Source organism: Stegodyphus dumicola, chromosome X2 (assembly GCF_044657685.1).
Source record: "Stegodyphus dumicola isolate Sdum_Otavi_A_Nest chromosome X2, ASM4465768v1".
Lineage (NCBI taxonomy): Eukaryota > Metazoa > Arthropoda > Arachnida > Araneae > Eresidae > Stegodyphus > Stegodyphus dumicola.
The window spans coordinates 126,649,806-126,666,489 of NC_140781.1; the positions used below are offsets into that span (position 1 = coordinate 126,649,806).

General features: G+C 32.0%; 1 protein-coding gene across 1 annotated transcript in view; it reads right to left on the reverse strand.

The window, feature by feature from the left end:
- Positions 1-1,436: 1,436 nt before the first annotated feature.
- LOC118201382 (transmembrane protein 65) overlaps positions 1,437-16,684 on the reverse strand; it is a 58,969-nt gene continuing 43,721 nt past the window's right edge. The window contains exons 4-6 of the mRNA XM_035373476.2: positions 12,293-12,335; positions 6,964-7,069; positions 1,437-6,823 (exon numbers count right to left, since the gene is read on the reverse strand). Of these exons, the coding sequence (XP_035229367.1) occupies positions 6,716-6,823; positions 6,964-7,069; positions 12,293-12,335 (257 nt within the window). The 3' untranslated portion in view covers positions 1,437-6,715. The remainder of the gene's footprint in view (positions 6,824-6,963; positions 7,070-12,292; positions 12,336-16,684) is intronic.

The following is a 16,684-nucleotide window of genomic DNA, read 5'->3' on the forward strand; positions in this document are numbered from 1 at the left end:
ATGGGTGTTTCACTGCAGGACCGCGCTCTGCTGGTAAAGCTGTATTACAAGAATGATGATTGTGCAAGAGTAGCTCTGCAAAAATTCAGGACACTGAAGGGTATAAAAGAAAGCGTTGGTCCAATGAGTGTCGTAGGTCTAAAGAAAATGATGCAAAAATTCGAAACGACAGGTTCGTTTGATGTGCAATCTGGTAGAGGGAGAAAACGAGTGCATTCGACGGTAGTTGAAGAAGTGGCCACAGCATTACAGGAGGGGTCGGCCGGTGGTGTGCAACCGTGCAGTGCACGAGGAATTGCCCGAACATTGGACAGGCCTACGAGCACGGTGCTGAAAATTGTACGAAACATCCTGCAATGCTATCCGTACAAAATTGGCCATGTGCAGGAGTTGCTTCCGCCTGACCTGACAGCTAGGGAGACGTTTGCGTTAGAATTCCTGGCTCGCATGGAAGTGGATAATGAATGGCCGTGGAAAATTTTATGGAGAGACGAAGCCCATTTCCATCTGACAGGATACGTGAATACCCAGAATTGTCGAATATGGGCAACAGAAAATCCACTGGCAACGCACCCCGTACCACTTCATCCTGAAAAGGTCACGGTATGGTGTGGCTTTACGGCATCATTCATCCTAAAACCATATTTTTTCGAACAGACGGGTGCTTCCGGTCCTGCAACCGTCACTGGTCAGAGGTATGCGTCTCTTTTGCGCAACCACGTGATTCCAGCTCTGCAACAGCGTGGATGTGTGGATGAAATCATTTTTATGCAAGATGGCGCTCCTCCGCACATTGCACATCCCGTGAAGCAGCTGCTGAGGCGCCATTTCGGAAATGCTCGAATTATCAGCCGTCATTTCCCTACAGCCTGGCCGTCCCGATCGCCTGATCTTACTCCGTGTGATTTCTGGGTGTGGGGATATCTGAAGGATGCTGTGTTTCGTGCTCCAATTGCAAATTTAGCAGAATTAAAGGCACGCATTTCGCAACACATTCTGAACATCACCCCGGAGACACTGCGATCCGTTGTGGAACATGCTGTTTGTCGCTTTCAACTTGTTGCACACAACACCATATTGAACATGTTTTGTGCCAGTCTCGCGACAGTTCCGAACTTCTTTGATGAATGGTTCTTATGCGGTATGTCGCCGCAAAACTCTTGAAACCGATTTGTCCCTTTCGATGTGATATGTACAGTCATGCAAATAAAATTATTCAACAATTCTAATTTGTCAATGCGTTTTAATGTGTAACTTCCACCTTAGCCATTGTTTTAAGAATCGCTTCTCGTTTCTCGTCGTGATTCTGCCGCTTACAGCGCCATCTGTTGCTAACTTTTGAAACTAAATTTTTTCTTCTGCCATACGCTTTCCGCCTTCTTCAATAACATTCCTTTCAAATTTCACATCATTTTCATCAGTGGTTCTTTTTTTGTAGCGTTTTGAAACTTAAACTTTAATTATAATCACCCTGTATATAGTAGTTAAGAATTAAATATATTAAGAATTAAATATATATATATATATATATATATATATAATTCTTAACTACTTTAAACTATTAGTTATTACTTTAAAACTATTTCAAGTTTTTTAAGCACTGTTTGTCATTACCACCACAGTTCCCTTGTTCACATTACATTTCTGAAAACTGATAGTAGTTGTTCATTTTGGCACACAACTTCAATAAAAACAATGGGAATTTATGCATTTTAGTTCACTATAGAATATGCATAAATACTCTATTTCTTTATGAATTTTTAGCTCAAGACTTATTTTTAGCTCTGACTCTGTTGTTTTGTGAAAAATAGGTAATATTTCATTCCTTGCACAGATATATATTCAGCCCGTATTTTGGTTCAACAACAACAATACTGGCATTTCAACATTTTACTACAATGTGGTGCAGAATATTTCATAAAGAAATTAAAACACTGCATCTTTAAGTATTCGTAGATTGGATAGCTTTGCTTCAAGCAAATAATTCAACATTTTCTATTACAAATTCTTTTCAGACTTTAAACTTTAAAAGAAAGATCAGGTAATCAACAGTTATGCTTACCTATTTACTATATGTGTGAACTGTTATATTTTATTCTGTAAGTTTGCTCAGGTATTCTTGTATTACTATGAATGAATTTTGTTCAATTTCAGAACAGCTCTGCTCATTAGCATAAAATATATATAGCTAATCCGCATTAAAAAAAAGACTGCTTTATTTCATAACTGATCATTCAACCAGCAGCATTATAATATAGGCACAAAAGTCAATGAAAGAGACATCCAACATTTAAAGAAGAATTTCCTCAACAGTAAATTTTTACTGTTAATAGAACTAAAACATAACACATATTAAATTAAAAATTTCCTCTACATTGCTGTCTTGCACTCAGATCAGCAGTTATAAAACTAAACAAAATCATAACTTCAAAACATCAAGATTCTCATGATATATTCTTCTGTTGGATGACTATGTAAACAGTCAGTCTTCTTAAGGTCTACTTTTTTTCTAAGTTCTAGCCAATCTCTAATCTAAAATTCTCAATTATTACTTTTAAATGTTTTTATTGATGATAAATGGATTGATACCTGGCATGTCTCCTTTTATGATAGAAATATTTTAATTTACACAGGAATACAGATTAGTGCAGTGATTCTCAAACGGTGGTACACAACAGAAAAATAGGTGGTATGCAAAGAAACAAAGTATATTTAACTATTAAATTAAAAAATCTCGAGAAAAAAAAGAAAAATTGATAGAAATTTCCTGTCATTGAACTCTAACTGAAGATTTCAAAAATAACACACTTGTTAACTTTTGTCTGAACCCCCCAAAAAAGAATTTAAAGGCGTTTCACATAAAGCTATTAAAATTTTATTGCCTTTTTAAAGAACCTATTTGTGTGAACAATTATTTTCTTCCACATTTAATGCAGAACAAAATTAAAAGTGAATCCTAATTTACGGTTAAAGTTAAGTGAAATAACACTAGACGTATAGAATGAAGGTATAATAACTTAAATTTTGATAATTAAAAGGGTAACCAATTTTTAATTTCATATTTTTTATGTGTGCACATTTAATATAGCCAATAAGTTGTGCAAATGGCAAAATATATATACTTTTTAATATTTCTATTGAGAATTTGAAAAATAATCATTGTAAAATGTAGTGGTGGTACTCAAGTTTTCCAAATTTTTTTTAGATGGTACATGCTAGTCAAAAGGTTGAGAACGGTTGGCTTAGAGCGTTATTACAAGATAGCCAGTAATATTTTGTGAAAATCTGGGGGGGGGGGAGAACTACCACTGTCCAAAATCATACATATTATTCTAGTAATTTTTGGCTCTACTTCTATAATTTTTTTAAAAAATTTAAAGCATTTTTAACAATCACATTTAAAAACATACACAAAAATATAAGCCAAGCTTTATTTTCTTAAAAGCTTATTTTATGTATGTTAATTAGTTTCAAACTCTGTATAATATCATTAATGAATAAAGCAAATGAATTTCTAATTGAAAAAATTCTGTTGAACAGTAAAAAAAATGTAGAATAAAGCTTCTAACTAGTAAATTTCACGAAATTTGGAGATGTTAATGCACTGAAACCTTAATCAGTACTGTTATTAGAAATATAGGATACAATTTAAAACAATACATTACTTTACAATCATGTACTGTTTTAAATTACAATACAATTTATACAATTTAAAATGTTATAAAACATGAAATACAAGTATTAGTGAAAAGACTTCCAAGATGGCCATAGTGTTTTTTATGCAAGGATGAAGCATCATATATAAAAACTAGTTACACACAACCAGCTGTCAATTGCAATGATAAAAAACAATTTGATATTAGCATGTTCAAATGAGTAGTTTTCAGACATTCGAATTATAATTTATATTCATAAATTGAAGGAAAAACTGCCACTGACATTACTATATAAGTTCATTTAACTTTAACTAAAACAATGTCATTTTACCAGACTTGCAAAAAAGTAATTTACCCGATAAGAGAAAAAAAATTTATGTGGGCCATATGGTTTTCTTTCATACTAAGACTTGAGTCCATCCAAAAGCATCTAATGGGAGGTAGAATTGGGAGACATTCATTCAGTAATAGTCTGGCCAGGTTTTTTATGCCCAGACTGTAACTGAGTAAGACATACCAAGGAATTTTTATGTACTAATTTTGCTACTATAAGAAATAATCCACAGGTTTATGTGTAGTTACTATATTGCCTTCTTTGCACTACACAGACTATTTCCATATAGAAAAAGAGTGAAAATGCATCCATTCACATTTCAAACTACATAATGCAGGTCATCAGCAAGAAAATACAGGGTGTCACAAATAGAAGTGATAAAAAGAATGACACCTCTTTCTGAAATGAATGCATTTATTGCAATGTGGTTTACAAAGCTGGAAATAATTACTTGGACAGTTTTAAAACACATGTATGCGAACACCATTTGTAGGTTGGGTTATGTCTAGGTAATACTTTAGCTCATTTCACATATTTGAAAGCATCACTGGTGTGAGCAGCCCAATTGCTTCCATAATTCGGGCATGCAGATTTGCTATATTGGCTATAATTGATAAACACTTCCCTTTACACATCTGAACAGAAGGGGGAAAAAAAATCAAGGTCTGGCGAACACCAGAGAAAGAAATATAAAGGGTTCAAACGTCTGCCTCCACCCCAATCTTCTTAGGGAACAAAATTTTTTAGTTCTTTTTCTCAGCAGTGTAAACCACAAAGCAATAAACACTGATTTTGATTATATGAGTCCTTCTTTTTCATCACTTGTTTTCTGGACACACATTGCATTTTAGTTCCTCTGGATTATTCTCCATAATAAAACACCACTATGCATTTTTACATAATTCAAGGAACAAATTTTCTTATCATTTCCTCTCTGCTAAGTTAACAACAATATGCTGAACCCATATATGTCAATTTCCGAATCCCTACTCAATACTTAAGAAGTAGACATTTTTCACTGTAGCTGCCTGACAACAAATAAAAATAAAATTCCAAAAACCCCTAACTGTAATTCATAGCATTTTGATAGTATAACAAAAGACAAATTTCCAGATATTTATAACAGGACAATGGGAAATATGAGTCAGATCTTAACCCCTTTGCGCCGACTGTCACGTCTATGTGCCAGCAACGAACACACTCACTTCCCAGCCAGCACGCAGGCATGCCAAAGCGTTTTCCCATTCAGCCCCGACTGTCACGTATTTGTGCCAGTGTCCTGAAACGTTTTAAAAACTATAATTTCTGCCACAAGGTGGCACTGTATGTCCATATGATTTCAGATACATGTACATTAGACCTTCTACTCGAAATGAGAGAAGCATGACTCACATACACATGTTTTTGATTATATAAACAGAAGGGGGAATAAATGTTTGCGAATGGCGTGATTTATGACGTCTCTTTAAATTCGCACGTGGTAGTTGTTTATTGTAAGTAGAGAAGTTTTATTTTCGCTAAAGGGTTGGGTATTTCGGTTTGCAGTTCAGTTTTTAGAAAATAGTTAGATCTTGTTAGATGTGAATTCTTTCTGTTTTTGCCGTTGCAATGTCGAAGCGTCGAAAATGTTTAATAGAGCATGAAATAGCAGAAATGATGTAAAATATTTCAGATATTGATTCTAAATATATCACACCAAGATCAGCAGAATCATTAAATCCGCTCAGATTAACTGAAAGACATTTTCCAAAACTTTGTTCAGATGATACTGATAAGAAAATGAGACGACGATACTTCTTTTGTTCACATTCCAGGAAAAATCCTCCAAAACGGCAAATGAGTTATTACAAGTGCAAGGAATGTAACATAGGACTGTGTGTAGATCCCTGTTTTCAAATTATTCATACGAAAAGAGAATTTTAAGTAATATATTTAGTTTTCAGATGTATAATGTTAAAAGTCATAAAATGGTGAGTAATGATAATAAAATGTGTAAAATTTGCATTTAAACAAGAAATAAGGTAATTAAAGTATATATAAAAATATCTATAATGCATAAGCCGTTTAAATACTCTATAAAGCATTATTAAACAATGTGTTGATACTTCGGAAATTTCATGGATTTAGGCTTAATAGCAAAAATGCCCCTGGCCCTGGACAGACGCTCGCGTAAGACACTGCCAGCCTCTGCAATTAGCGCGTTTGCGCCAACCGGTGCGAAGGGGTTAAATGGATACCTGTAGTGGCTCTAAATTCTCATTATTAAAAAATGGAAAAATGTTTGAGCATTATGCCCCTCTAAATTCCCTTTTGCATAAATATACTAATAAATAACTTTTTGCACAAATATATAATAAGCTATCCTGAACTAAAAACTCGGAGAATATTCAGTAATTCAAGTACATATATCATCATAACTTTACAAATGTACAATTACATATTAAGTATAATGAGAATCCAACATTGTAAACACGTGTTAGCAAGAGAAAATACAATACACAAATTAACAAGTAAAATTTCAGGGAAAAATATCACTCAAATGGAAAAAAAAGAAAAAAAAAAAAAAAAAAAACTTGTCAAATTAAAGATGAAACTGCTTTTTAAGAGGACAAAAAATATTACATGAAGAAAAAATAAGATCTAATGTTATCAATCAATAATATGCTACAAGTGTTACTATTTCAAAAGAAATAGATTTATAAAACTAATAATTAAATCCCTTAAACTATGTAGTAGAAGTACTTTTATTCTCAGGAGTTGCTTCTTTTTTTGACTGGAAAAGAAGGGGAAACATGCCCAGTAAACAACCAATTGTCACTCCAAAGGCACGACCCTGAAATTAATGAATAAATTGTAATTAAATTCAATAGATTGATAAAATGCAAGAAAGGAATCCATAAAAAAGTTATAAAAGTATTATCATACAAATCTGAGAGTGAGCAATTAAGATAAAAAAGTGCTTTTTTTACTTACTAGATTTATGCACCATCTTGACCTGGACATCCCTGCTTGAGCTGGAGTTAAAGAAGGAGCCTTTACTCCAATTTTTGAAGCTATTATTTCAACATACCAAGCTGAGCTTTGAAGACGGAGAAGAAAAATATGTACAAGCATTTAAAATAAACGCAAAATATTTTATTTTGGAGACTTAGTAAAAATAAATTCATTCTAAACATGAATTTTTAATAATAATATATATAATTTAGGTAAAAGAAACACACTGAACAAATATTGATTTAGAAGTCAAACAACACAAATCAGCGTTATATTTGCAAATTTTCCCAGGACTAGTTTCGGTGCTATTACTGAACCATCATCCTCAGCTGCCAAATAGCAAATGAACAGAATAAAATATATTGATAAGATATTATAAGAATGGCTGGACAGGAGTTAAGCTACTGGCACCATCTATTGATGAAACAAGAAAACTAAAGCATATTTTCCTTAAAGGCTGAAGATAAAGATGGATTGGAATTATGCTCGTTAACAAGAATAGAGAGATTTTTTTTTTTTTAATGTTAAATGCCTTTAGAAAATCTAATTCAACAATGGAAGATGTTTCTTGAATAATTTTGGTTGCAGAAAAATGGAAAGTGTAATTTTTAGGCCCACAATGCTGGGCAATAAAAGACTTCTGTATTTCCTTTTTCCTAACATATGCCTCATATTCTTTAATGCAAAATTTTAAGGCTCTTTTAGTTTGATCAATGTTAATTAAACCACACTGGCAAGAAATCCTGTAAATACGACAGGAAATCATATCTGCAATGGGATGCAAATATGATTTCCTTAAGTATGGAACTCGGAATTTTATTGATAGGAGAATAAACGACCCAAGAGTTAAATTTCTGTAAAATACGTGCAATTTTATAGCAAATGGATGGAAAGAAAGGAATGAAAACAGAATTCTTATAATCTTCTAACACAAGAGTGTGCTTTTTGTTGTCTTGAGACGAGAATTTCTTAACTGCTTGGGTGAAAAGCCCCTATCAATACCTACTGCTTTAAAATTATTTAGTTCTTGATCAAGAGCCAGTTTGAAGGAGCAAACTTGTAGTAGACGGAAAACAAAGGAATAAATTGAAGCTAACTTTTGTTTGGTTGGATGACATGATTTGAAATGTGGTGAAAGGCAAACCGATGAAGGTTTACAGTAAACAGTTGTAGTGAAGTTGGAAGTGTTAGGTGTGACCAAAATTTCGAAGAACAGAAGAGAATTGCATGTCTCAAGTTCAAAAGTGAACTGAATATTATCAATGGAATTTATTACTGATAGAACTTTAATTTAAATTATCTTTATTACTGTCAAACAGGGTAAAAGTATAGTCTAAGTAGCAGAACCCCACCGGAAAGTTTAGTTTCAAATAATTTTGATTCATAATAATGCATGTAGATATCATCCAGGATAGGACTAAGAGGGCCTCCCATGGCTAATTCCTCAATTCGCTTGTAATACTTATTTTGGAAAACAAAATGCATTTGTTTCAAACAGAGTTTAAGGGAAATGAGCTCATCAATTTAGATGCTCTTTCGAGCTCATTGGCAGCTGAGGATGATGGTTCAGTAAAACAATCAAAACTAGTCCTATGAAAATTTGCAAATATAACACCGATTTTTGTTGTTTGACTTTATATATGTAATGATTATTAAATTATCATTACATATATATATCTGAAAATATTAATACTTTGAAGAGACATATAAATGCCCTTTAATCTATTTTTGACACTGATGATATTTTAATAAAATAAGGCAGAGAATAAAAAATATGCTATCAGAACAGCTTTTAAAATTCATTTTACTTAGTTTGATATGCATTATGATTCTAAATGCTTTGAAAATTTTTTAACTTTCTGCTGATATCTACATAAATGTTAAAGTACAATGGTTAAATTACACAGAAAAGGAAATGAATTTTTCTTTCAAGAAATGAGAAAACTGTATATTATTTTCACATTTCCATCTAAAAACAGCACTGAAAATAGTCTTCCGTCAACTATTACTGCCAACCTTCCAGTATTCAAGCTTTCACATCCGATACTGGCTGAGAAGATTTGAGAAGATGTGAACTCTAGTAGTTTGACACAGTTGTAATCTTAGCAAATGAGTTGGATGCATAGTTTTTTTATTTTTTTTCCTTTTTCCCTTTAACATAAATATTAGAAAGTCCTCTGTGAAGGCTTTTCCCACCTAAGACACACAACCCTCTCATGTTTTGTTGCATTCAACTAAACTAACAAAACTAGGTTTTTCAGGAAGTGCCATCTTAAAAGCATAACTGCACTTAGCCTAGAACAAGGCATTATAAATTAAATAAAACCATTTGCTAACATGTCAAAATAAACTATTATGCTAGAAGTGTATCATAGATTCTAGAAACTAATAAACATATTCCAAAGTATCATTTATATTCGAAAATGCATTTGAATCTTAAATAAAACATTTCCCTTGTACACAAAAGATATTTTTAATAAGCCTACTAAAGACATATATCTTTAGCTGATTCTTTTGTAGCCACTTCCATGAAACAAAACTACAATTATTAATGGCAGAAAAACATAGAGCACATTAACAAAAAAAAAAAAAAAAAAAAAAAAAAAAAAAAAAAAAAAAAAGGAAGAAGAAGAAAAAAAAGAAAAAGGAGAAGGAAGTACATACACAATACAAACTACATGTCATCCGAAATCCAACAAAAACATGAATTATAAAATCAGGGTTTCCAATGAATTCAGCTTTTAGGATCCTTATGGAAAAGTTTACTAAACTAGTTATTTAATTATATCCAAGTATGTGAACAATTTCATATGCAAAGTACAAAATACAATAGAAGCATAACAGCAATATAAAAATTAACTTGATTCATCAATGCAGAGTAAATTAAAGAAAATATATAGGAAATATTTAACTATTCAGAAATTGTTCTAACTGTTCTAATACCTAGACTATTCAGAAAGGTACGCAAGTTTTAAAAAAATATCAAAATGAAAAAATAGCTTTATTCTGAAAAAGAAATTTATACCAATATATCATTATTAATAATATTACTATTTTGGCTTTCAAAATAAAACTAGAAATTAATAATTACATTGGATTGAAAAAAGTTTTTAATGTAGTTGGGTACGTTGGGTTATATGTTCGAAATGCATTTTTTAATAGATCTTATATAAATATAGGATTTTGATTTTCAAGGTGATAACAAACAGAATGACAGTTTTAATAACTTTAGACTGGAAATTTCTTCTGTTCACCTGACTTTTCTACCAAGAATTGCATTTTTTTAATGCAAAAGTTTACAGAATTTCAGCATATCCTGAGCTTTCTAGACAGTCAAGCTTTTATCATATTATTTAATGGATTTTCAGACCCCAAGTAGCAAATGCTGATCATTGATAACAAAAGTGTGAAATAGCAAGCTGCTGCAATTCAACTGAAGGGTAGTAGTGACATAAATCCTGTCAAACAAACAATATAGCATACCACAGGTATAAGTTACACGTGCTCATGCCCTGCAAACAAGTATGCAACTGCTGACTGTATGTTCTCATATTTCTATAGTCCAGACAAAGACAGTAAAAATATACAGTAAAAATCTGCTAGATGTTATAGATTTATTACATAATATCAAGTTTTCCGTATATGTAGCAGTTTTGAAATTTTCAACACTATAAAAAGAAACAAATGTTGATTTTCTCACTGATTTTGAGCAAAATGTTTACTTGCTCCATCTTTGTTTTGACAGAGTCAGATAGCTATAACAATAATCTTAACTATACAAACTGCATTTGCATAAATTTTGACTCAAAGACCTATTAAACAGGCTAACATATAACAAACTCTCATTGTCAGATTTTTTAAGAAAACTTTCCATTGATTGCAGTATTGGAATGGCAACAACTTGCCACTTAAATTAGTAATTTTACATCTTATTTTTGGGAGATTTATCAACTGATTTTTTTTTAAAAAAACTTAATTGAAAACTACCTGTAAATTAGGATTGAAAGGAACCTGAAAGTTACATATGAAAAATTTTGTTACAGATGATAAAATACTAATAATTATGCTAATTTAATTGTGGCACTTATTTCTGAAAAGAATTTATTGAATGTTTTAGAGTTTCATCAGATTCTGCACCAGTTTGTTTCACCATTATTTTTCATTTTGTTTCATGGTAATTTCCATTATCTAGAATATTACTTACATCATTCTACATATTTATGTTAATTGAATTTATAAGAATACTTCCTTAGAAATTAAAAAAATTACATTGCAAAGAAACTTACTCCAAAATTCAGACAGAACCACTGAAACCTGAATCACTGACATTCAGCTAGAACTACTAAATGAGTTCTGTCTCACTGCGAAAAAATTAACACTTTTGTTTTAAACTCAAAAGTGGTGCAGATGCCAGCCAAGCACCAATTATTTCAAAACATGTAATATGTTCAATATTAATAAACATGAGTATAATATTGTAATACAAAAAAGAGTGAAAAAATTCCATGTTAAGCAAAGTTTGCTAGACTTCTGCAATGAAATAAATGCTTGCTTTCTTAAGTAACACAAAGCTATCTAGCAGCAGTCAGTACACGCAAACAGGAACAATGTCTAACAATCGTATCCTGAATTTAAAATGAGTCAAAGGACAACACACACTACTTTTAAATAGAAAAATATGTGTGTTACCAAAATACTGTCCACACAAATACAAAACTTAATCCCATATAATTGCAGAGATGATAATGAGAGAATCTTGATAAGTCCATTAAGTATCGAAATAAGAAACATGCTTTGTAATATTAATTACTGCTCTGTATTACATTAACACTCTAAGCTGAGTGAAATTCCTTAATTTTAATTAAATTATTAACATAAATACTAGGTCATGACAGTGGCAGCTGCAATAGTGTTCAGGCCAAAATCAAAGGCAAGGATGTTTGTGCATTTCCCTTTCTTGAGGATTTATTATTAGCCTATCCCCCCATGAAACACTCTTGGTGATAAGATAGCTGAATGATTCATTGATTTGGCCATTCTCAACCCTTCCTTAAAAGTGTCTTGACCATTGTGAAAAAAATTACTCTACAGTTACTTTCCTCCTGCACTACCAACAATCTATGCACAACAACTATAAATATACAAAAAGTCACATTTTGAATGGAAAAGTAATTCTTACTTTCTGAAGGAGAGATAATAAAACTCTAATTAAGCAATTTTCAGTATGGTGCAGGTCCAGATGAAATTTCTCAGTGCTTCAAGAATTAATAAAATGACCTAGTTATAATATGATAAGGGGAAGACATACCCAATTCCTGCTACATCAGACAAAGTATTCCCCATTCCAGCAGCTAAATAAAAAGAGTTTATGATTATTATAAACAAAAAAGTTATTTTATTAAACACTGATTTGCAAAATATATGCAACTGAATAATTGATGCTCAAAGTAAGTACTGATATTTAACAAGCTTTAAAAATAAAAATTTTGTTAATACAGTACGAAGTCCGAGATTTGGAATTGTCAGGACTTTGGCAATTCTGGAAATTTTTTAATTTTAGATAAAAGTTTAAATCTAGTAAGATGACACGTAGACATGTCAACATTGGGGTTTCCCTTACTGTTTAGGTCAGACAGAAAAATGCTAACCACTCAAATGCAGAAAATGTGATTTTGGCCTATATCAATATGCCAATCATTCTGTTGTCATTTGCCACAGTGTGATTCCCTAACCAGCAGATGCAAGAGAGAAATATGTAAGAATTTCAATTAGTCAAGAGAAAAATCACATTTATGACACACCTGCTTCTTTTTTTAAAGTACAGTCAAAAGTCTTTAATCCGGAATGATCTACAATCCGGACCTCAAAGCTACAAACTTCCTGCGCATGCGTCATATGCGCATATGTTTAATACGCATAATATGTTTACGCATGACTGTACAGTCAAAAGTCTTTAATCCAGACTCGTCGGGACTTCAGCAATTCCGGATTATCGATTTTTCCGGATTATAGCTCATCAGTTTAAATCTGTTAAGATGGTATGCAGAAATTATAAAATTAAAAATATGAAACCGTAATTTATGAAATAAAAGAGCAATTATGATATAAAGGGTATCAAAATTTACAAAAAAAAAAGCTTAATATTTATTTGTTTACTTTATTAAATATTTCTTTCAATGTGCGCATGCATAAAGCATACATTAAGCATAGTCAAAATTAGAAAATTGAAACCAGAAAACTATTTGATGTGTACTCGTGATATTTATAATGACGAGGAATTTGATTTAAATCATATCAAAGATGGAATACATCAAGATGAAATACTACATTTAGTAAGGAATTATAAGCTGAATAAAATAAAAACATCTGCCCTGAAGATAAGGATAGTGCTGACAGATCAACTTCCTGTTAATTGCGCACCGCGACGTCCCCCCCCCTCGGCAGAACAGCGTGAAATTGATAAACAGATTTCGGAATGGTTAGAGAAACAAAGGATATGCCTTTATCCATTTTTTGCAGCAACTCCACTTTTTGTTTGATGGACATTGAAACATACTTTCGCTTTGTAGATCCTTTGGCAGCTCCAGCATCCAAACGTATTGTGTGCATGCGTGAAAGCATTATGCGCAGAAAGTTTGTAGCTTTGAGGTCCGGATTATAGATTACTCCTAATTATGGGTGTCTGGATTAACGACTTTTGACTGTATTACATTCTCCATTCCTAGATTTTATAAGGGGATATTTTTATTTATTTATTGTGCTAGTGGTGTGGAGGTCTAAATATTAGACAATTCTGGATATTGCAGGTCTAAATTTGGGACTTTGTACTGTACATGATTAGTGGATGTTACACCTGAATGGATGATAATATGCATCCTTCTTTTTTACATGATTACAAAGTCAGTTTTGTGATACATGTCACAGTACATATTTTATATACAGCCATAGAATCAGCAGAAAAATAATTTTATATTAAATGTAAAACATTTTCCATACAACATGCTCACAGTCAAATTTCTTCAGTTTTATTTTCATTCCCTCTACAGTTATTTCAGTTTTCAGTCATAAAAGTTCAAAGGGAAAAAAGCAATAATTTATTTTTTGCATAGGAAGTACTTTTAACAATCAAAATTATGCTTTTAAAACATCAGTACTACTTATACTTTTAAAAATCAAAAGTATGATTTTAAGACAGTATTAATTGTACAACAGCAATATATATTTTAAAGCTTTAACTTCATCTTCTTTGGCTGCTAATAAGTGAATAAGAAATATGAATTAAAAAAAATACAGCAAATGCAGTGGTTACATAGCTTCAGAATAGCTTTACTTGAATTTGTCCAAAAACAAAATTAATTTGGAATCCTAGGAAAGGATTTATTTCGATTTTGATAAATATAAAACCCAGGTACCAGATGAGCAATCAATAACTGAAGAATCTGAATTCAAGTATTTTAATATGAAACTTCAACATCAAAATTTGTCAGATTCATTGAATACGGCCAATACAATAAATGTTCCAGAAACTTTTAGTGTTATTAATTTTAAGCTACTGAAATTAAATATTCCTATTTTTCAGGTAACTTTAATGACTGGATGAATTTTAAAGAACTGTCTGATGCAACAGTGCATAAGACGTCTTCACCAAATATTAAAAAATTTCAGTATTTGACTGCATAACTTCCTGATGAGACATTTTCTATCATTCTTAAGAAGCATGGGCGAAACTGGGTGCTAAGTATAATAAAAATAAACAAATCATACAGTCATTAATAAAAATATTCTAGATTAAATATGCAATTTACAAGCAGATAACGATAATTTACAGCAGTTCATCTGATACTTCAGATAAAATTATTAGAAGCATAAAGGCTTTTAATGAACAAGTAACATCTATGAATCCATGGTTAATTTTTACACTTCTCAAAAAAAAAAAAAAAAAAAAAGATTTGAAAACTCAAAATTTATGGATGTGAAAGACAGTCACGAAAATTTTTCTATGTTGGCATCTAGTTTGTTACATGGACATGTTAAAAGCCAATAACACTTTTAAATTCATTTGCTGAAAATGAAAGCATTTCATATCAGATTTCAAGTGAATCATGTAAGGATAATGGTCATGTTATCAAGTTTTACAGTGAGAAGTTCCACTGCACGATGCTGTAAAGCAATTGACATTAAAATATCAACAGACTGTGGAAATGAATCTTTGTTTATTCTGAACGAACTGTTTAAATACCAGGGTTCGAAAATCTATCTATATGTAACATAAAAATACATAAATCAAAATTATAAGTTTAATTAGCAATAGTCCTTAATTCTCCCTCTATTCTAAAAATCACAACTTTTCTGTGTCATTTCTAGATCAATTTATCTTGCATGGCTTGCATAACACTGATGACGTAGCTAATTCAGAACCTGAACTCAAAATTTTGAGAACTAAAACCTTTCTAACCTAATTCTTCTCTTCGCAAGCCTCTATAACTGCACACTTTTAGTTTCAGCTCTTTTGCAGTCAAAACACTACTTTGCTCCCTTTGCTGTCATGCAGCTAACTATGCTGTTATCTAAAATGTGATACTCTGTATAAAATCATGGGGTGCATAATGATCATGTGTAACGAAAAATGTGTTTTCAGTAATTAGTTCGTATTGAGCAATAAAAACTATATTCACTTCAGCCCCATCAGACTGCAAGTCTCTCCTTCAAGTGCCATCTTTCTAACTATGCAGTAGTCTTCCCAGGATTATAACACAGAGAACCATTGTCAGTCCACTGCATCTTATTACAAGTCATCTTATTACACATATACAGTCAAATATTGAAAATCCACCGACCTGAAATCCGCACTGCCTCTCAAAAATCCGGAAACCACAACATGGAGAACGAAATACCGAAGAAAAAATACTTTCCGAATAATAATGAGTCACAACAGAAATACAACTGCCGGAAATACCAAATTATTGAGATATCAGTAAAAGTCTTTTTCCCCCCTTCAATCTGCATAGAGATAAAAAAGTAGATGATTCACTCAACTTTTCTTTCAAGTTCACTATTCATATTGTATTTTCTGAGCTTTGTTACTTCACGAGATTGTTTAATGCTCCCTTTTTTATCTGGATATTTTGTGGATAAATTTAAAATATTTTAAATTTCAGCACTTTTTAATACAATGACAGATAAGAAATGCATTCATGATTTTACTGCTTATAGCGTTGAAAAACATTAACATGTTGCTTGACAGTAATATAAAAGTGGAAATTTTGCAGAAGATGGACAAGCATGCAATAGATGGATTGCATAAGTGTCAGATTTACATATAAGCTACACAAGCTATAGCTTAGGACTCCCACTTTCTTGAGGCCACCCCCCAAAATTGTACCATATTCCATATAAAAACATTGACTTATATCTCTCATAACGGGCCCCATATCTCAAACAGCTTAGCATCTCATCAAATCTAAATTTGGTCCTGAAGATGGGGACAGGTACTACTCCTCAGTTTATAGCAGAATCATATGCAATTGCAGCACAGACCACGTATGATATACGGAAAAATAAAGAAAAGCTGTTGAAATTTCACAGCAACAGTGATTCTAACATAGGAATCTGAAACCGGTAATCTTTGCATGAGGCGAAATCGGCAAACATCACATCTGTCTTGTACGAGTGGTTCCTGCAGCGGCGAAATGATGGGGTA